Source organism: Mchenga conophoros, linkage group LG7 (genome assembly GCF_057382185.1).
Source record: "Mchenga conophoros isolate Kocher_MC1m ecotype Shallow Benthic linkage group LG7, M_conophoros_male_GT1.1, whole genome shotgun sequence".
Classification (NCBI taxonomy): Eukaryota; Metazoa; Chordata; class Actinopteri; order Cichliformes; family Cichlidae; genus Mchenga; species Mchenga conophoros.
Window position 1 is genome coordinate 51,650,947 of NC_140532.1, and position 22,018 is coordinate 51,672,964.

The 22,018-nt window shown below is 45.9% G+C and overlaps 1 protein-coding gene across 1 annotated transcript in view; it reads right to left on the reverse strand.

The window, feature by feature from the left end:
• lamc3 (laminin, gamma 3) overlaps nucleotides 1-22,018 on the reverse strand; it is a 154,391-nt gene that overhangs the window by 50,042 nt on the left and 82,331 nt on the right. Inside the window, exon 10 of the mRNA XM_085280052.1 lies at nucleotides 21,074-21,272. Coding sequence (XP_085136178.1) covers nucleotides 21,074-21,272 — 199 coding nt within the window. The remainder of the gene's footprint in view (nucleotides 1-21,073; nucleotides 21,273-22,018) is intronic.

Sequence of the window (22,018 nt, forward strand, 5' to 3'; positions counted from 1 at the left end):
AATTTAAAGTGAACCAAACAGAGAGCTAAAGGGAGGGCAGAATTGGACTTGGTATTCATGCACCAATCCATTTTCTTCCACTTATCCCATTCAGGGTGAAGGTTCAGAGTCGAAGAGCTGCTCCCAGTTGTCATGGAGTGAGAGGCAGTGTACCAATGGACAGGTTCCCAATCTGTAACAGGACTAACACATATAAACACACAATTCACATCTATGGACGATTTAGAGCCACCAATTAATCAGCTCTGCAAAACCTTCGGGGAGGAAGCAGAAATATCCAGAGAGAGCTGATGAAGATGTGGGGAGATGAATGCAAGCTTTAGTGGATTCAAACCCTGGACCATGTGGTGCTAACCAGAGGTGTGGACTCGAGTCACATGACTTGGACTCGAGTCAGACTCGAGTCATTAATTTTATGACTTTAGACTTGACTTGAAAAAATGTTCTAAGACTTGTGACTTGACTTGGACTTTTACACCAATGACCTGGGACTTGAATTGGACTTGAACCGGTTTACTTGAAAAGACTTGATATTTTACCCCAAATATAAAATTTAACATGCATATTATATAGAGATTGAAAATGTGACGTCATTCACGGGTAGAACCGCAAAGGATTCTGGGAACTCGTGGCAAGCGGTACTAGCGCACGCAGGCTTTCAATTGAAACCAGTCACACAGCGATAAAAAGAAACACAAAAATGTCAAGAAGCTGTTGTGTTATTAACTGCAATAGCCGGTCGCATGACAGCCACGGGAAGCCGACGGGTAAAGAGATCGGTTGTTATCGGATTACGTCGTTGAAGAGAAATTGTTCGAGCCATGTTTTCGAAGTAACAAAGAGGCGACTGGATTGCAGCCATTCAAAGATCAAATATAACGTCCCAGAACCCTCCAGCTCACAGGTTAGTCTGCTCCAAGCATTTACACGAAGGTCAGTGTTTTTTAGTAGTTAATACGTCATTTTCATAACATAATTAGTGATATAGGTTACAAGCAAGTCTGGCGCTGAACAGAAATTGTCGCGCTATGCTCCTTTATTTATTGTGCATAAATAGTGAATTGTCCTGACACAATATTGCGTTTCGCTTCTGTTATTATGGTACATTGACAAAAACATATACTTTTATTCACAGGATAAAACAGGTTTTTTGTATCACTAATTGCCCAGTATGATTACAGCATACAATATTATTGTCACTGCTACATTTCTGTGATGGGTACCAGAAATTATTTCCACTGCTAATTAATTACCGTTGAGCTCAAAGGTCCTATTAATAAACGGTTAACGAATGTGTATTTATGACGACAATTTGTGAGACTGGTAAACTTATGATACGTACGATGGTCTTTCGTTCTACACGGTGCATTTCAAGGTCCTGTACCCATCCGTCGGTAAACTGTACCTGGGCTTGTTGCAGTGACCTGAAGTTACTAAACTTCATGAGTGTATGCACTCACTCCAAGAACCGTATGATTATAAATATGCATATAAATATGCTACAATGAGATAGCTGACTTCATCTAACTAGCAAATGTTGTCCAGGCTACGTTGGTGATACAGTTTTTTTTAATGTGTATGATATTTTTGTCATGCGATTTTAAAGCTGGTCCTACAACCGCATCCAAGAATAACATGCAGCTTATCTCAGAACTGTCGGTGAAAATTATTCTTGGAGCTAGGTTTAATTGAGCTGCATTTTAAAGAGGTGCAATTTCACAATTTGTGTATATTTTCTACGTTCACTTTTGTCATGTGTTGAGAAAAACACAGATTTAAAATTACATGGTCTAATATTTACATTTAGCATAACTGCAACATTATTTTTTCGTTGTTTTTTTTTTAAAGACTCGAAAGGACTTGAAATTCAAAGTTTCAGACTTGTGACTTGACTCGGACTTTTACACCAGTGACTTGAGACTCGACTCTGACTTGCCTGACATTACTTGAGACTTGACTTGAGACTTGAGGATAAAGACTTGAGACTTACTTGAGACTTGCAAAACAATGACTTGGTCCCACCTCTGGTGCTAACTACCACACCAATGCGCCATCATGCAGATCTCAGTCTTTTATGATGAGTTGAAGGGGCTCACTACAGGATACATTTCAAATTAAAAGCACAATTTTTAAGAAAAGTTAATATAGTGGCAGTTTACAGGTAGCAAAAAAGCGGCCTTCATTATTTAAAATATTATCTTACACATATTATTGTTTACTGTGGTGTTACATTCTATAAACTGATTTTTATCCATCTGTGCTGTGTAGCTCACTCTGACAATAAGCATATTAAAGCTGTGTCCACACTGGAAGCGATTTGCTCAGCGTGCACCATTTTGAAACTGACTACTAGTCGCTTGTGGACATTTCAGTCTCCGGTTCCCTGATATGTCAATCAGCGGTTTCCTGCACTGACACTGGTAGTCGCTTCAGTTGGTTGCCTACAAGCTGAATTTGAAATTTGTCTCGCTTACCCACTTCAAGTCGCCAGCAGTTATTTTGCCTGCAGTCGCTTGAAGTCGCCAAATGTTATTGGTATATTATGCTCTCTGATGGCCACATCACTTCCAGTGTGGATGCAGCTTTAGAAGCTACTGCTGTAACAGCTGTGTGAGGCTGTAATTAAAGCAGTGCTTTGAGCTCAATGCTATTGCCAATAAGTTCCCGTGCTCTTAGAGGCGAGACTGTTATTTAGATGTTAAGCAGTTTGACCACAGCAGCTTAACATGTTAGCATTTTAGCGAGTGATAAATAACAGTAAACACAAAGCACAGACACTAAATAATGCTGCTAAATGTAGTTATGCAAACTGACCGGAGGAAAACATGAATGACCTACTTTGTGAATTATATGAATGTATTTATTTATATAAAAAGTGAAATAAAACTGGTAATAGGAGATGGTAAGTTTATAATAATAGTCATTACTCTGATCTAAATTTACTGCTCTTGTATTGATGTTTGTGTCAATGGCAGTGGCAGGTGGGTTTCATAGTTTGCATATGAATGGGAAGCTTTAACACTGGATGTTGTTTTTGAATAAATTTTTGAAGGAAATAAATCGCTTTCTTTTGTTGTCATGGTCCGCGGCCCGGCGTCCGGGGTGCTGCTGGGATGTCCACGCCCACGAGCGTGGCTGCTAACCCCACACCTGCATCCCATCCCAGGCGATCACCAGGTGGACTATTTAATCCTGCCCTACCTGCTGCTCCACGCCAGTCCGTAGTCGCCTCTCAGCGATCACAACTCGGCGTGTTTTTGTTTTCGAGCCACCTGCCTGTCCACCTGTCCGCCTGAGATTTGGTTCACATTCAGCTTCGCCGTCTCGACCCCTTTTGGAGCTCCACCCCCCTCTGGTTCACTCGGCCCGGCTATCACCGTGAGACGCACACTCCACCTTCCCTCGTATGCTGCCTTTGTTCCGCACCCCAGTAATCTGTCTCTCTTTTTGTTTTACAGCCTCTCACAGCCCCGCTCTCGGCGTTCCCTGTGCGGTCCCTCGGTTTCTTCTGGTTTCATACGTTGTTTTTCTGGCTACCCTCATGGGACACCTTTAGTTGCAATAAAAATTACTTTCTTTATTCGCTCCTACCCTAGTGTGTGTGTTCTGCTACTGGGTCCTGCCTGCGCTCGGAACTTCGGTTCATGACAGTACGGACTGGCCAGTATGGACCCAGCAGATCCACTCCGCTCCGCTATTAATAAACAGGGCGCTATCCTCGGTCGCCACGATCAGCAGCTCCAGTCTCTCCAAGACCGTTGTCAAGAGCTCAGTGACACTCAGAATAAATTACAAACTAGGCCGTCCGACCCCGTGCACCGCGGCGTGTCGCCTCCGCCGCTGGAAACCTTCCACGGGGAGCTGGACCTGTGTGGGGGGTTCCTTTTCCAGTGCTCCTTGTTTTTCAGTCGCACGCCTCACGCGTTCCCCACGGATACTGCTAAGATCTCCCACTTCGTGGGATTGTTACGGGGGCGTGCTCTAGCATGGGCTGAAGCCTACTTAAATTCTCACCCCATTCGTGATTGCGATTACGATGACTTCCTGGAGGAGTTCCAGGCTACGTTTTCCCCTCCGGTATCGGAGGACGATGCCGCGCAGAAGTTGCTGGGGCTCCGTCAGGGGCGGCGCAGTATTGCGGAGTACCGTTACAAACTGGATGAAATACGACTGCAGATCGCCACTCGACGGACTTTTAATAACTGTTCGTGCATGATTTTCACTGAAACCTGGCTGGACAGCGCCATTCCCGATGCGGCTATCGATCTAGCAGGCCGCACCGCCTATCGAGCCGACAGGTCTGCGGACTCGGGTAAGAAGACTGGCGGGGGGCTGTGCATCTATATTAACAACCTTTGGTGCACGAACGTCACGGTAACGGAAAAACTGTGCAGTACAGAGGTAGAACTGTTGGTGTTAAAGTGCCGTCCATTCTATCTCCCTCGGGAATTTTCTGCCGTTTACATCTGCGCTGTTTACATTCCACCAGATGCTAATGCTAAGCTAGCGTTAGCACAATTGAGCAGCAGCATCAATAACAGCCTGGTAGCACACCCGGACAGTGTCTTTATTGCGGCTGGGGATTTTAACCACGCGGACCTGAAATCTGTACTTCACAATTTCCACCGTAATGTGAAGTGTGCTACCAGAGGAGATAGAACGTTGGACCAGGTGTACACCAACATGGCGAATGCGTACAGAGCCCAGGCTTATCCCCACCTGGGTCTGTCAGACCATCTCTCCCTTCTGCTACACCCAATATACACACAAAAGATCAAGAGCACTGGGATTACAACCAAAACCGTGAGAACATGGCCGCAGGACGCTATTCCGATGCTTCAGGACTGTTTCCACTGCACAGACTGGGATGTATTCAAGGTGCAGGACACTGACAATCGTGTCGCATTGGACAGTTACACCTCCACTGTCTTGGACTACATCTGTTTCTGTGTGGACAATGTAACAACTTGGAAACGATTCCGTGTGTTCCCTAATAATCCACCCTGGATGACACACGGAGTTCAACAACTTATTCGAACAAGGAACAACGCTTTCAAATCCGGGGACCAGGAGGCATACAGTGCTGCCAGGGCCAACCTGAGAAGAGGCATCAAGACTGCCAAGCAGCAGCACAGGAGGCGTATCGAGGCCAGGTTTGAGAACAACACAAACCCAAGGCAGGTCTGGGAGGGCATCAGGGCTATCACGGACTACAAAAGAAGAACACCATCACCCTCAGCCGACAGTTCTACTCTGGCTGAGGATCTAAATCTCTTTTATGCCCGTTTTGACAGGGAGAACACCGACCCTGTCCTGTCCCCTCTCCCCTCAACCGACCCTGCTCCGGTCCTGAGCACTCATGAGCTGAGGCGTGTGTTCCGGAGCATTAACACCAGGAAGGCGGCCGGGCCGGATGGAGTGCTGGGCCGGGTGCTAAAAGACTGTGCTGCGGACCTGGCGGACGTCTTCACCTCTATATATAACACCTCGCTGTCCTGTTCACTGGTACCATCCTGTTTCAAAGCAGCAACCATCGTTCCCATCCCAAAACAGTCAAATGTCACATGTCTGAACGATTTCAGACCTGTGGCACTCACCCCCATTCCCGCCAAATGCCTGGAGAGACTGGTCATTAAACACATCAGAGCTGCTTTTCCACCATCCCTGGACTCGCACCAGTTTGCATACAGGGAGAACCGGTCAACCGAGGATGCGATCGCCACAGTGCTGCACACATTACTGAAGCACTTGGAACACAGGAACACCTATGCACGGCTCCTCTTTGTAGACTACAGCTCGGCTTTTAATACCATCCGGCCATACAAACTCCGTCCCAAACTCCACCAACTGGGACTTAACTCCTCTCTGTGCAACTGGATTGTGGACTTCCTCACTAACCGTAGACAGAGTGTCAGAGTGGGTAAGAACACCTCTTCCACCCTTGTGGTCAACACCGGTGCCCCTCAGGGGTGTGTTCTGAGCCCTCTGCTATACACTCTCTTCACCCATGACTGTATTTCCTCCTGCGCGTCCAATCTCATTGTTAAGTTTGCAGATGACACTACAGTGCTCGGACTTATATCCAACAATGATGAGACAAACTATAGGACAGAGGTGCAACAACTAGAGTCATGGTGCCACGACAATAACTTGGTCTTAAACACCAAAAAGACCAAGGAGATCATTGTAGATTTCCGGAAGAGGGGCCATAACAACCATCTGCCTCTCTTCATTGGCAGTGAGGCGGTGGAGAGGGTGAGCAGTTTTAAATTCTTGGGGGTAACTGTGACCGAGGACCTGTCCTGGGGCAACCATATCACCTCAGTTGTACGGAAGGCCCAACAGCGCCTCTACTACCTGAGGAGACTGCGGAGCGCACACATTCCCAGATCTCTGATGTTGAACTTCTACAACTGTGCCATCAGCAGCGTTCTGACGTATGGATTTCTAGTGTGGTTCCCCAGCTGCACCAAGGCCGATCAGCAAGCACTCCAGCGGGTGGTGAAAGAAGCTGGCAGAATTATTGGAACAAGTCTGCCAGAGATCAGTAATATCTTCCCCACTCGCTGTCTGAGGAGGGTGCACAGTATCCTGCGGGACCAACATCACCCTGCGCGCCACCTTTTCCATCTGCTACCCTCAGGGAGAAGGTACAGGTCTATACAGGCCAGAACATCCAGACTGGCCAACAGCCTGTATCCACAGGCTGTGAGGCTCCTGAACTCTCTGCCCCCCTCTCACGGACAATAACCATATCCAACTTCTTAGTAGCAATGAACTGGTCTGCATTGGTGCATCATATCTTTATTCTCTTCCCCCTCCTGCCCCCCCCCCCCTTTCTTAAATAGATAACTATCATATCTGATATCATATCTCACAGTACAATAATATTGAATGGGTTGCATTGTTGTATTTTGTCATGTTTCTCAGGTCTTTGAATTTCTACGAACATTATTGCTAAGGATTGTCTTATTGCATTGGAGTCACACTGGGTTAAATATGTACACTTGGGTTTTAAGGGGTATTTATTATTTTCTTCTTTTTTTGGGGTTGTATGGAAGCCCCAAACGCAATTTCATTGTTCTTGACAATGACAATAAATAAATAAATACTAAATACTAAATACTAAGCCTATGGGCTCCGTATTGCGCCCCGGGTTTCGCGTTTCTCCGCCCCCGCCCCCAGCTGCGTGTGCGCGCTCTCCGTCGCCGCCCCCGCCTGAACCCATGCAGATCGGACGCTCTCGGCTTTCTCCAGAGGAGAGGGAACGCCGATTTCGGGCTGGAGAATGTCTGTACTGTGGGAGGCCCGGTCACCGCATCGCTGTTTGCCCGGTCCGCCCAAACGACCCGGCCCACCGGTGAGTCCGGGGATACAGGTGGGCAGCACTCTAAGCACTACTAGACCCCGATTGTTACTGTCCGTTACTATCGTGACTTCTAATCAGACTTTTACATGCCCCGCGTTAGTGGACTCCGGGGCGGAACAGAACCTTATGGATGAGAAGCTGGCTAAGAGGCTAGCTGTGTCTCTTACTCCACTCGAACCGCCCATCCCTGCGTCTACATTAAACAACCAAGTGTTTGCATACATAACTCACCAAACCGCGCCTGTACGGTTAATCACATCAGGTAACCACCAAGAGCAGCTGTCCTTTTTCACTTTTCCTGCTCCTGACACCCCGCTTATCCTAGGCTACCCCTGGTTACAGAGACATAACCCACACATAGATTGGGCCGGAAAAAGTATCGCGAGCTGGAGTGTGTTTTGTCTGGCGAACTGCCTGAGGTCAGCCGTTCCCTCCGCCTCAACGGAACGGAGGCCCGCCCCGCCACCCGCGCCGGACCTCTCTTCCGTGCCCCCCGACTATCACGATCTCCAGCAGGTGTTCAGTAAAGATGAGGCGCTCTCACTCCCGCCTCACCGTCCATATGACTGTGCTATCGATCTGCTCCCGGGTGCATCGCTGCCCTCTAGCAGATTATACAACCTGTCTCGCCCCGAAAGAGAAACCATGGAGAATTACATCCAGGAGTCGCTAACTGCAGGACGTATTAGGCCGTCATCCTCTCCCGTGGCTGCGGGTTTTTTCTTCGTGGGAAAGAAAGACGGGACGCTCCGCCCGTGCATCGATTACAGGGGGCTGAATGACGTCACCGTCAAAAACAAATATCCCCTCCCACTCATTAGTTCTATTTTTAACTCACTCCAGGGAGCTACGGTCTTCACCAAACTAGATCTGCGGAACGCCTACCACCTGGTACGGATACGTGAAGGCGATGAGTGGAAGACCGCCTTCAATACTCCACTAGGGCATTTTGAATATCTAGTGATGCCGTTCGGGTTAACGAACGCCCCGGCGGTTTTTCAAGCCCTAGTCAACGACGTGTTACGGGATTTCCTGAACGTGTTTGTTTTTGTTTACCTGGATGATATTTTGATTTTCTCCAAGACGCTCGAGGACCATCGCATCCATGTGAGGAGCGTGCTACAACGGCTGCTCGAAAATAGACTGTACGTAAAAGCGGAAAAGCGTGAGTTCCACGCCTCATCCATTTCCTTCTTGGGCTACATCCTCGCTGGTGGGCAGGTGAAGACCGACCCGGTGAAGATCAAAGCAATATTGGAATGGCCGGTTCCGGAGACACGAAAGAAGCTTCAGAGCTTCTTGGGGTTTGCGAATTTTTATCGCCGTTTCATTCGAAACTACAGCCAGGTGGCCGCGCCTCTCACCCAACTCACCTCACCCAAGGTGTCTTTCACATGGTCCCCTGAGGCCCACGCAGCCTTCGCTAAATTGAAGCGATTATTCACGTCCACACCCATTCTGACCCATCCTGACTCTTCTAAACAGTTTGTTGTTGAGGTCGACGCATCTGATGCGGGAGTCGGGGCGGTTCTTTCCCAGCGGTCTGGGCCCCTGAACAAACTCCGGCCGTGCGCCTTTTTCTCACGCCGACTCACCCCCGCGGAGAGGAATTACGACATCGGCGACAGGGAACTCCTAGCGGTAAAACTCGCATTGGAGGAATGGCGTCACTGGCTGGAGGGGACCGAACAGCCCTTCGTTATATGGACGGATCATAAAAATCTACTGTACCTTAGAACCGCCAAGAGGTTAAATCCCCGTCAAGCTCGCTGGTCCCTATTCTTCGCCCGCTTCAACTTCACACTCTCCTATCGTCCCGGGTCACGAAACATCAAACCCGATGCGCTCTCCCGTCTGTATTCCCCCGACAGCGAGGCGCGCCCCCCCCCCCCCGCCACCATCCTGCCTGCCTCCTGCGTGGTGGGTGCTCTCACCTGGGAGATTGAGGAGACCATTCGCCAAGCGCTCCCGGGGGACCCTGACCCAGGGACTGGACCGCCAGGACGGCGCTTCGTTCCCGCCGCCGCCCGGGGAGCAGTCATCCACTGGATCCACACAGCACGATTCGCGTGCCACCCGGGCGTGAGCAGAATGGCGCGCCTCCTCAGCAGACACTTCTGGTGGAAATCGCTACTACGGGACGTGAGGGACTACGTGTCTGCCTGTGCCGTCTGCGCTCGTAATAAATCATCCACGAAACATCCCATGGGCCAGCTCCACCCACTCACTACTCCCCACCGGCCCTGGTCTCACATCTCGCTCGACTTTGTTACCGGTCTCCCCACCTCTTCTGGAAAATGTGTCATCCTCACCGTTGTGGATCGGTTTTCTAAGGCCGCCCACTTCGTCCCGCTAGCCAAGCTGCCCTCGGCTGCTGAGACTGCCCAAGCGTTAGTCACGGAAGTCTTCAGGCTCCACGGAATTCCCCTGGACATTGTCTCCGATCGCGGTCCCCAGTTCACCTCACAAGTGTGGAGGACCTTCTGCTCCATTCTCGGCGCCAAGGTCAGTTTGAGTTCCGGTTTCCACCCGCAATCCAATGGGCAAACTGAACGCCTTAATCAGGAGCTGGAGACTATGCTGAGGTGCGTAGCCAGTCAAAACCCCTCCTCCTGGGTTACTTACCTGCCCTGGGTGGAGTACGCCCACAATACTCACACCTCGTCCTCCACCGGCTTCTCTCCTTTCGAAGCGTCCCTCGGGTATCAGCCTCCGCTCTTCCCGGAAGAGGACCTGTCCCTCTCCGTCCCGTCGGCCCCTCATCACCTCCGGCGCTGCCAACGTGTGTGGCGCTGCGCTCGCCGCGCCCTCCTGCGCGCAAAGGAATGACAGGCGCACTACGCCGATCGTCGCCGCGCCCCAGCCCCTGACTACCAGCCGGGACAGAAGGTTTGGTTGGCTGCTGGGAACATCCCGCTCCGGGGCACGTCCCGCAAACTGGCTCCCCGTTTCATCGGGCCGTACGAAGTGGACCGAGTCATCAACCCGGTGGCAGTCAGGCTCCGGCTTCCGGCCTCTCGGCGTGTGCATCCCACGTTCCATGTATCTCAACTTAAGCCGGTCCGCCTCAGCCCCCTGTGCCCTCCTTCCGAGCCCCCTCCTCCCGCCCGGCTCGTCGGCGGCCATCCGGCCTATGCGGTCCGGCGGATCCTGGATGCGCGCGGGCGCGGGCGCGGCTGGCAGTATCTTGTTGATTGGGAGGGGTACGGCCCCGAGGACCGCCTCTGGGTCCCGCGCTCCTTCATTCTGGACCCTCGTCTCATCTCTGCTTTCCGTGCTTCTCTCCGCAGGCGGGGTCCCGGCCGGTCGCCTGGGGGCGACCCTTGAGGGGGGGTACTGTCATGGTCCGCGGCCCGGCGTCCGGGGTGCTGCTGGGATGTCCACGCCCACGAGCATGGCTGCTAACCCCACACCTGCATCCCATCCCAGGCGATCACCAGGTGGACTATTTAATCCTGCCCTACCCGCTGCTCCACGCCAGTCCGTAGTCGCCTCTCAGCGATCACAACTCGGCGTGTTTTTGTTTTCGAGCCACCTGCCTGTCCACCTGTCCGCCTGAGATTTGGTTCACATTCAGCTTCGCCGTCTCGACCCCTTTTGGAGCTCCACCCCCCTCTGGTTCACTCGGCCCGGCTAGCACCGTGAGACGCACACTCCACCTTCCCTCGTATGCTGCCTTTTTTCCGCACCCCAGTAAACTGTCTCTCTTTTTGTTTTACAGCCTCTCACAGCCCCGCTCTCGGCGTTCCCTGTGCGGTCCCTCGGTTTCTTCTGGTTTCATACGTTGTTTTTCTGGCTACCCTCACGGGACACCTTTAGTTGCAATAAAAATTACTTTCTTTATTCGCTCCTACCCTAGTGTGTGTGTTCTGCTACTGGGTCCTGCCTGCGCTCGGAACTTCGGTTCATGACATTTGTATTTTGTATTCAAAAGTGAAACACACCTAATTACCATCCTTACCAGCCTAACAACATAGAAATTAGAGTGGATACAGATTTTAGATGAAGCAAACAGCAGCACAAAAACAGAAACTATGTCATGAATGTAAATATGCAGTCAAAGCGACATGATTATACACACAGTACACTAATACAGATACCTGTTTTTCCTTTTATGCTACCGTTGCCTTAGCAGAAATAAATTCTCTCTGCTTTCCCCCTTACCTAAAACTTCAGTATCTCTGTAATGGGTATCTCTGCTTTTACCCACCACACCAATGCCAACAACACTGTTCTGTCCTTTGTCAGATTCAGTTTTCCACCATCAGAGAGAACACTGCACAAGTACTGACTCCTGCGTAGACTGTCAACATCCATAGTGAGATTCTAGACAAGCACAAGCAACGTCTGCGCACAGCCTCAAATGCAACCACAGCCTAATACTCCAGGTTAACACTGCACAACATCCATCAAATCAGCCTTTTCCTCTCTGAGGAACCTGGACAGCTCTTTGCTCATGCTCTAATCATCTCCAATTTGAACCACTGCAGCTTCCCTTCTAGCAAAGTACAGCTTACTCAGAATGTTGTAACCTACTGTAGCTTATTTCAGGTTCTTCAAAATGAAACCTTGCCTCATTTGGATGTTTTTTTTTTCAATGGGTGCCAATACACAACTTAATATTGCTACTGACACTGTAAGAGTGTGATCCCGATGGAGGCACTGCAGGACTGTTTTGAGCTAACAGAATAGAACATGGTCTGTGGAGTACAATCAGAGGACAAAGCAGAGTCCCCCAGCTATATAACATTGTATTTTTTTTTATGTGGACCCTTCAATTTCATTAAACGGTTAGCTGTTTTCTTTGCTTCACTTTAAACAAGCACTGGGAAACAAAGGAAATGAAATCCCGTCTTAGGGTAGAAAAGGGGTTTGAGGGCTGACAATAGGGAGGAAGTTAAGCTGGTCTGTTAGTGCTGAGAAGGAGAATAAAAGATTGATACAAAGGGACATAATTGAAGACAAACTACAACAAAACAGTGTGCAGGAGGTGTGGAGTGGGATGAGGATTACTTGGTACAAGATGGCAGGCCAAATGGGGAAAGTGAATAAAAATAGAGTGAATAACTTAAGCCCAGTATTGAAGAGGTTCATTGTGGAGACCAGGCTGCTTACACCTACTACCCCGGGTTGACAGGCCTAATTAGTACAACAATGTGACTGATTACAACGCTGCTTCCCTGCCAGGGTTCACCTTTACAGTCTCCGGTCATTCAGACTCCAGAGTTGCAGCTTTACTGAGAAGGGCAAGAATGAATCCGGGTAGAACTGCAGGAAGTCTAATGCTAGATAAAAGATCCGATTAAGGATTTCAGCCTGTGAATATATAGCTGAGGGTCAGTGTCATCGAAAAATGTTGGTTTTTTTTGATGATACCAGAAGATGGAAAGGCAGCTCATGAGCAGTGACACGAAGCTGCTTTTTTAGGATGGAGTGACGTATACTTTAAGAGTCTGCCTTTTTAGTATGCTGGAGAGGCAGACACTGAACAGCCAGAGAATCCAGAGAATAGAGTTCAGGATATGTTCATATTTCTTTGTCTGTATCATCATATAATATGCTATAATACTCATATACCCATAGTTTAAAAAAACCCCAACAACATTTGTTTCTGCCCCTTGTTCCTGTCTGCAGTGGCTGTATCGAGGCCACTCCTTAACTTGATTTCAAGCTAAGTGATGAAGGACAAAATCTGCTGTCAGCTTCAAAGTGATGGCAGTGGTTTCTTGTGGATGTTTCGGGCTTTGGTTACCTTGATAAGCCTCCAATGTATTTATGTCAGTAAACAGTGTCCTGCACTCTCATTGGTTGTCTATTGAATCACATGCCTGGAAATGAAGAAACTTTTTCCTGTCCAGTGTTTATTTTGTCCATAGCAGCTTGAATCAACAAATGTCATTCCGTTTGTCTGGTCTCTCATTACGATGTCACAGCGAATCACTTCTAGTGTGAACACAGCTGAATTATAAAGTTAATTCACTTTAATGTAATTTAAGAGTGCATTATTGCACAGAAAATGGACTTTATTAATTTATAGTGCATAGAAATTCTCTTATTGAGGGATCTGATCTTTTCTTCCAGTAGGTACAGGAGGAAAGATAGAGCAGGAGTATAACTTCTAATATATATTTATACTGACACAAACATACTGGACTCATTTAGAAGAAAGAAATCCTCTCATTATCATCATCGGGACTTGTTTACAAAAACAAAAACAGCTGAGGGTCTTAATGCAGTAAAGAGAAACTGCAGGCTGGCACAAGACAACTCAATCAGCGCGTAGTCTCAGTTTCCAAACGGAGATGCTAATCAAGAACACAAATGATTACAACTGACATACACACAGAATATTATAATCTAATAGAGCAACACCAAGAAAACAAAACAGCAGACTGCTGCAATGTAAACACCATCAGCTCTGTGCGGCAGGAACTGCGAAGCAGCTTGATTTTGATTGCCGCCATCTTCATCACAACATCCAACCTGTGATTGCTGCAGTGTTCAAAAAGTTGGTGCGTCCCTCAAATTGCAATATGAATCACCTGCCTGCAAGATCTACACATTAGAAAGATTTACCATAAGACGCATCAATGCATAAAACCGCTCTGTAAGTTTATGTTTATCTCTATATTTCTCTGCATGTAAATGTGATCTGATTGCTACAAGACATAATGTGCCTCCACATGTAGTTGTGGGAGGCTACAGTATAAATTATAGAGTAGCTTAGTAAGTGAAACTACTCAAACATTAAAACTGCAGCTGTTAACAGCAAAGGGTTGCAGTGGGTCAGAGATGCATTAACTCACACACTCATAGCGTCATAAAAAATATAGGAAAAGTATTTCATTCAAACCTAACTTTGCCATTAACGAAACTCTCTGCACATACAAACTCACACTTTCATTTCCCTCAGTAAACTGTCCAACCATCAAATCTTTACACTTCCGAATGATGAGAATAGAACTGTGACTTCACACTTGTCTGTACCTACACAGCACATTCTGGGCATGTTATCTATAGTTAAATTTAGCTCCATTTTGAGTTGATATACCAAGCGTCCTCTAGTTTCACCAACAGCTTCAATATTTTTGTTAATCTGTATGACCTGCTGTGATTTTTTTCTGATTTTCTGTCACATTAGCTGTCACAATAGCGGCTGCTCATATTAAACGAGATTTAATAATGAGGTCTGCATATGTGCATGAAATCTATGCGAGCCGAAAGCTTAGGCGTTACCCTGCTTTTAGTGCTCGATTCTTCCTTCTCTCTCTTTGGTTTGATTGATGTCAAATGGAGAGGAATGGATTTTCTTGCATGGTAAACACAGACACAGAAAGAGCTTTGGGTCTGAGAGCTTGAAACTTGAAAAATATTTTCCACTGCTGTGCTCGGGAGTACACTGCAAATAGGATTTCCACTTGTTTTGGTTGTTTAGGATATCTATATTTGTTTGACTTTTTCAAAGAAAGTACTACAGAAATGACCAACAACAGCCAAAAGCCAACAGTTTTGTTTCTTCCACTTCACTCTTTCATCAACAGAGCCCATAATGAAGCTGTAGCTTTTTCTTTCTTTCTTTTTTGTTGTTTGAAATTTAAATGAGACATTTTAATCACAATACAGACAGTAAGAAAAGCTTAGTGTTACATTATGGTCTTGTGAATTTTTCCATAGTTTTCAGCTTCAAACACGTGTGTGAGTGTGAGCATACTATATGTTGGGTCTCACAGACCTGTTTATATTGCAGTGTGTATGTATGTTGTCATATGGTCCTTGGAATCAGTGCTTTGTCAGTAAAGGGCTTTTGTATCTTTTAACAAAATATTAATATTCATTCATATTAAAAATTAATATTAACACTTTGAATATCCATCCATCCATTCGCTTATCCTTTTCAGGGTCGCGGGGGGGCGCTGGAGCCTATCCCAGCTGTCATAGGGCGAGAGGCGGGGTACACCCTGGACAGGTCGCCAGTCTGTCGCAGGGCCAACACACAGAGACAGACAACCATTCGCACTCACATTCACTCACACATTCACACCTAGTGGCAATTTGGATTATCCGATTAACCTATCCCCACAAGCTGCATGTCTTTGGATGGTGGGAGGAAGCTGGAGTACCCGGAGGGAACCCACGCAAACATGGGGAGAACATGCAAACTCCACACAGAAGGACCCCGGCCTGATGGTGGAAATGAACTCAGGACCTTCTTGCTGTGCGGCAACAGTGCTAACCACCGTGCCACCCACTTTGAATATAAATTACAAAATGAAGTTTTGGAAGACTGCCTGTGCCCATACACCCATTCCACTTCACACCTCTTCCTGGTCTCTGTCATCCAGCCAATATTGCAATTTGTTTGGCTATAACTGATAGGATACGTGACATCTTCACTCTCCCGCAGTCTTCAAACTGTTCATCTGTAGATAGAATTTAGTGCTCGAATCATGTCTGAAGTAGAAGGTAAGACCCCTCTCTAAACCAATCCTTTCCTGTCCTTTCTCAGGTACCTGCCTGACCCAGACCATAGCGTAGCTGCTGAATGTGAATCCAGAGGCTCATCAGTTTAATCTGTGTTCATGCCCACATGTCTTTGAATTGTGAGACAATTCTTTTTTTGTTTGCTGTCTGTATAGGCATTGAAACTAGTAAAGAAGAAAATGAAAATGAAGAGATTTTTATTTATTTTTTGTGCATTTGTTTGTTTGTTTGTTGTGTCTCCTGCTAATTCACTATCAGATTGTTATGTCACTGCAAATGTGCAATCAATTAATGTGTTAAGTGATGTGTTTTATTTTTATTGTTATTAGGAAAGTCCACTGTCAGTTTTCACATCTGTCTTGAGCTGACAAAGTGTAGTATTTGGTAGTAATTGGCATGAATATTTTTGGTATTATGTGTAGTATTTCTAAAACAAATTTGTGGAACTATCAGTTTATTTTCCTCACTGCTTTTTGTGTTGTGTAACTGCTCTCAGTGGAATTCACTGTTTATTTACCTTTTTTTTTTGCCTGTCCCATTTGGATCTTTAGCCATCAGAATTGCTGTCTGAAGGCCAAGAAAGATGCCAAGCGAATTTACTTTACCAAGTGGATCATCATGGCCTTGCCATATTGGTGCATATGATTGACCTTTATTATAATTATGTATTTATTTGATTTTCGGTTGTTACAAACGGGCAGACATGACTGGGGGACAGGACAGGGAGAAAGAATCAAATAAAGAGAGGGAGAGAAAGAAAAATAGAGGGGAGAAGAGATGGTGAGAAAGGTGGGACGAAAAAAAAGAAAAACAAACAAAACACCTGGATCACCTGTATGGAAATAAAAAAAAGAGCAACATAATAAATACAACACCATCACAATAAACTAGCTAACAGTAGATACTAAATATTACATGCTATTGTGCATCACGCAAGATCAACAGCGCACAATGTTCTTTGAGGTAGCAGCCAAGAAAGGTCTAGTTTGTGTCTGTGAACACCTGTGTGTACACCTGTGTGGATCAGCATGCTTGTATTCAAAAGGTTTCTCCATGTAACAATCTGCTAGGGAGTGTGGGGAGCCATAGCCCCGTCCCCCAGGGCAAGAAGCAGGTATGGAGGAGATCCAGGTACCCCCGCCCCCAGAGGGGCAAACCGTACTCGGACCCAGGAGATGTAACCCTTCTCTCTGGGGTGGAGGAAAGCAGACCACCTTGTTGTCTGCAGTAGCAGGGAGGCCCCGCATCCCAGACCCCAATCTGACAGCCAGCACCTCCTCCCAGCCCCGACGGTTAACAGAACGGTGAAGACCCCAAACCTCCCTCTGCCTGCTCATATGTAGTGTTACTGCGTGCTGTTCTAAAGTGCATTTAAAACCCAGGAGGGCATGGTGCTTCCTGCCAGAGAGCAGCACAGTTCCTCCCGAAAAAGCTGTAGCTTTAGATAGGTTCATGCTAAAAGACAAAGCTGTTCCATCTATAAAGGGAAATGTTAAAGAGTTGGAACTGCAAGCTGCAAGTAACATTTCACTGAAATCTTTGTACTTCATTAGACAAAATGGTTTTCTGTGAAGGGAATGCTTGTATTGTGTTCTTTATAATTCTTTGAAGTATTTAAATTAGTTTATGTTTTTTACAAGACTATTTTAGAAGTCTGAAATTGATTAATGGTTGCAAGTAACCTCCGGTGGATGAGATCTTCCTTGACTTCCTTAAGGCTTAACATGCTTTGGAGCTGAAAAGAAAAGGAACCAGAGGATAGATTCCAGCTTCAGGAACATCGCACTCCTCAGTCACTCCTCAGAACATCACATGCTGGAAAGTCTATGCCAGCGTACTGGAGATAAGAGTTCTTCCAATAGTCAAACTTTGGATCCAGGAAAAACAATGCGATTTTCATTCTGGTCCTGGAATGCTGGACCAGCTCATTATCCCTTTAAGAATATTCAAGGATTCGTGATAGCTTGCCAGCTAGTCTACATGTGATTTATGGACCTGGAGTATGTTCCTTTGGGTGTGGTTGTGATTATTTGGGTTCACTGAGCAATAACCTCCAGTTTGCACTGGGAAATATGCAACTCCCCAGTGGCTGGGATGAGAATTAACATCTTCGAGTCCTGTTTTTCAGCTGGAAAAAAGTGGAGTGCTCACTTTGGGTTGTGAACAATTTGCTGCTACAGGTGTTGGAGGTTAGGCATAGCACCTGCAGTCATGGGGATGCTGTACAAGTCTGCTGTGATGAAGAGACAGCTAAGTGTGAAAGCAAAGCTGCCAGTTTACCAGTAAGTAGTGGTGCAACAATATCTCACGGTTCGGATCGGATCACGGTTTTAAGTCACGGATCGGATCAATTTTTGGATCAGCAAAAAAAGAAAAAATTTTAACATTTACCTATTAACTTATTTAAGTATTTTTTGCCTATTAAAGACATTCAACTCAAGACTCATTCCACGCAATTATATAAAAACAAATTAAGGGCAATATAGGGCAGTACAGGGCTTTGTATCTACCACTCCGCTGTGATATAATGAGCTGTCATGGTCACGTAGCTTTCCGTTGACCTGGAGGTCCACCCATTTGTAGTTGGGCAACAGAAGATGCCTGGGACAGTTCAGCCACAACTTTAAACTTTTCCTGCTCATACATGCTGGATGTGCAACGGGATATCATAGCGTGGCTCAAGCACATTCATCATAGTTTAAACCCCTTGTTTTGCACAACGGAATACGGCCTCCCGTCTGCAGCTAAACACCCCAGTAGCTTTTGTAATAGCTTTAGCCCGGTCGGACTGGGCAGCAAAGGGCTGTTTAAATGCCGCAAACTCCTCTGCTCCTCCACTTGGACCACCAGCGCCGGCCATAACTATCACTTGACAGACTGACCACGCGCACCATACACAGACTTTTCTTTTTCTTCTTTTTCGAATCTTCGGATCACGTGCGTGCCAAACCGTGGAGTAGGATCGGTTCAGATTACGGATCAACTGTGATCCGTTGCACCACTACCAGTAAGTCTACACTCTGACCCTCATCAAAGCCAGTTTAGCTGGTTCTGCATTTTACTGGGATGCCCCCTGAAAGGCAAAGTTTTCCAAGTACATTCTACCAAGAGGAGGCCACAGGACAACCCAGAGCACACTGGAGAGTCTACATCTCTGGCTGACTTGCAAACACCTTGGAGGTCTAGGTGTCTCTGCTGACCCATACCCAGATAAGTGATGGATGGATGGATGGATGGATGGATGGATGGATAAACGTGACTAATAGTGATGTGAAATTTACTTCATTGGTGAAGTTTCAAGTGGAAAGAAGTGGAGTCCCAGGATAAATGTATATAGGTGGAAGAAAGCATAAGAGGCTCCCTTCAAAAAGGAGTCAAGACAGTACAATATAAACGCATGTATGAGTGGAGATAAATGCTTTAAACTACTTCCACACAATTTCAAGATGGTTTCTTACTTCAGTTTATGAGATTTACTTCTACTGTTAAGTCATTATGGTGGCAGGCTTCAGTATCATGACTCAAGCCTTACTTTACAGCTTGTGAAAATATATATGTTTTTTCCTGTTCTGGGATCATCACTTGCTCATATCCAAATACTGTGGAAATTGTAAATCATCTGATACTTATATATTGCTTTTCTACTCAATTTGAGCACTCAAACTGACTTCCATCACAAGTCTTTTTCATCCAATCGCACACATTCATACAGCACTTCTATTTTCTATTCAAACAGTATCAATATGTGGCAAAAAAAGGAAAAAAAGAAGGATGCATACCAGTATACCAGTCCTTCACATGAACGGAGGACTCAGGGATCAATCCAAGCACCTGAGCTACAGTGTTTAGGTTTCACTTAGGTTTACGTCTCTGATATTTATGTGACCATTTTCATATACTGTTTTTATTTGCTCCTTCAACAGACCAATTTTCTTCTTGGAAATCAATAATGTTTTTCATCCACTAGCTGTGTGTGGAAGCCTGTATCTAATTTCAAGCCTTGGTGTTGGCACGTGAGGCTGCAAAGGGACCACTACTGTCTGCATACACACTCTACCTCCAGGCTATAGACACACCCTACACTCCATCCAGTGCTCTGCAAGCTGTCGCTATAATCCACTTAGCTCTCCTTTCCATGCTACGACCTGGTCATCCTTCCAGCCCGACCCCCCTTCTCTGCCTCCTTGAGCTTAATAGTGGAGTGACCTCCCTACTCCAGCCAGAACATCCGACTTTTACAAGTTTCTTCTATTAAAGAAATACCTCATATGCCCTCTCTTTCCACTCGATAAATTCTCAAGGCTTTTCTATTTTTGTGGACTAACGTCCCCTTTTTCCACAAGATTCTGCCTTACTTTATAGTTTTTAATTGTTTAACTCTTTGATTTCTTTCCAATGATTTTAGACCAAAATAACACTCATCTATAATTGACTGAGACAGGACTCTTCCAGACACTAAACCAAGGCACAATGTACATTTCAATTCCTTTAATTTTAAATATGTTTATATCGTCTATCCTGTAAAATAGTCAGATGTCTATTCATATTAATGTACAGAATTCACCTGCTTGCTGCTACTACTGCACATTCACCCAATGTGTATATATATATATATATATATATATATATATATATATATATATATATATATATATATATATATATATATATATAATGTTCTTCCTCTACAGCCCCCCCAATTTTTTTGCACATGTCGAGGAGCGTGTCAGGCTACATTTCACTGTGTGTTATACTTGTATAACTATGCATGTGACAAATAAAGAACCTTGAACCTTGAACCTTTTGACCCCAATAGAATTACTATCAGTATCACTTTTGTGAATTTTGGATGCATTTTCTCTGCTCCACATATTACATGTCACTGCAGGTAAGACCATCTGCTATATGTATAAAATGTAAAAATGGAAACGCAACGTGTGCCAGATCTACATGACAGCCAGCGCATGAGGTAGTTGGCTCATCACCGCGTTCATATCCTGACACTCTGCTGGGACGGTGACAGCAAAGTCAACGTGGGTGAGCTGTAATCGGTACTGAATAGGATATACTCTTGTGACTCAGGCGACAGGGAGATGCACAGATTCAAAGCAAAACAAACATATCAACATACAAGCTAAGACTTTGATATTTTCTAGAGGGACAAAAAACTAGAACACATTCAAACACTCAAAAATTATGAAACCTCTCAGTGTGGTCTTGTACCTGATGGTGAAAGAGTGCCGTGGTGTGAGGCCAGGGTGACAACCAAGCACTGGTTGGGATGAAAGGTCAGCAGACAGAGTGATTCCAGAGCCCTCGAGGACCAGGGCAATGTGGTCGGGCAGCAGCTCGGGGGTCTCAGAGGCAAAGGTGATGAAGAGAAGCTGGCCATAGCTGTAGACTTTGTGACCCAGGAATTTCACTAGAGTGGTAAGGGCAGATGTTAGAAAGATGCATGGATGGAGTTTTATTACTGGAGTCTGAGTCAGCTCTGTGCCATCAATGTAGTAAATATAGAGCTAAACTTTTGTGTATAAGCATGGTGTTTTTGGAAGTAGGATTAATTGTTTTTGTGCTTTTCAAAGAATCTGCCAGTTCCTCTCACTTTGAGTTGATGTGTGTGTTCATGAGGGCAGTGGAGTACAAGCTTTTTGAGATCACGTGGAGCACTGCAGGAATCTGCGTGTAATTACCCACCCTCTAGGCTTTGGCTCCTCATATAACAGGACTTCAAAGCTTTTTAGCTACCACAAGATACCCCCCACTACCGCTACCACCCCAAACTGGCCAAAAGAACATCACACAAGAGTTATATGCTTCTGATGTATAAAAATAGGCAAAAATCTTCCACTTTCTCATTATGCAGATTTGAAAAATGTAAAAAGCCCAAGCCATTGTATAGATCCTGTACAGTTTTGCTCTAAAAATGCACAAATTATAACAATTTCTATTTAAAGAAAAAATAAAAAAACAGAAATAAAGCAAGCTGCCGTTCTCTACAATACCTGGATGAGTGAGTGGGCAAAACTGACAGGTTGCACGCTTGGTTGCCATCTTGTTTTTGAGCGTAATGGTGTGTGAAGTACATCCTGAACTCTTTTGGGGGTTGAGAGGGCTGTGGACTTGAAAGAATCGTTTTGCTTGCGAGGGGCCTCTGGCGTCACTCAG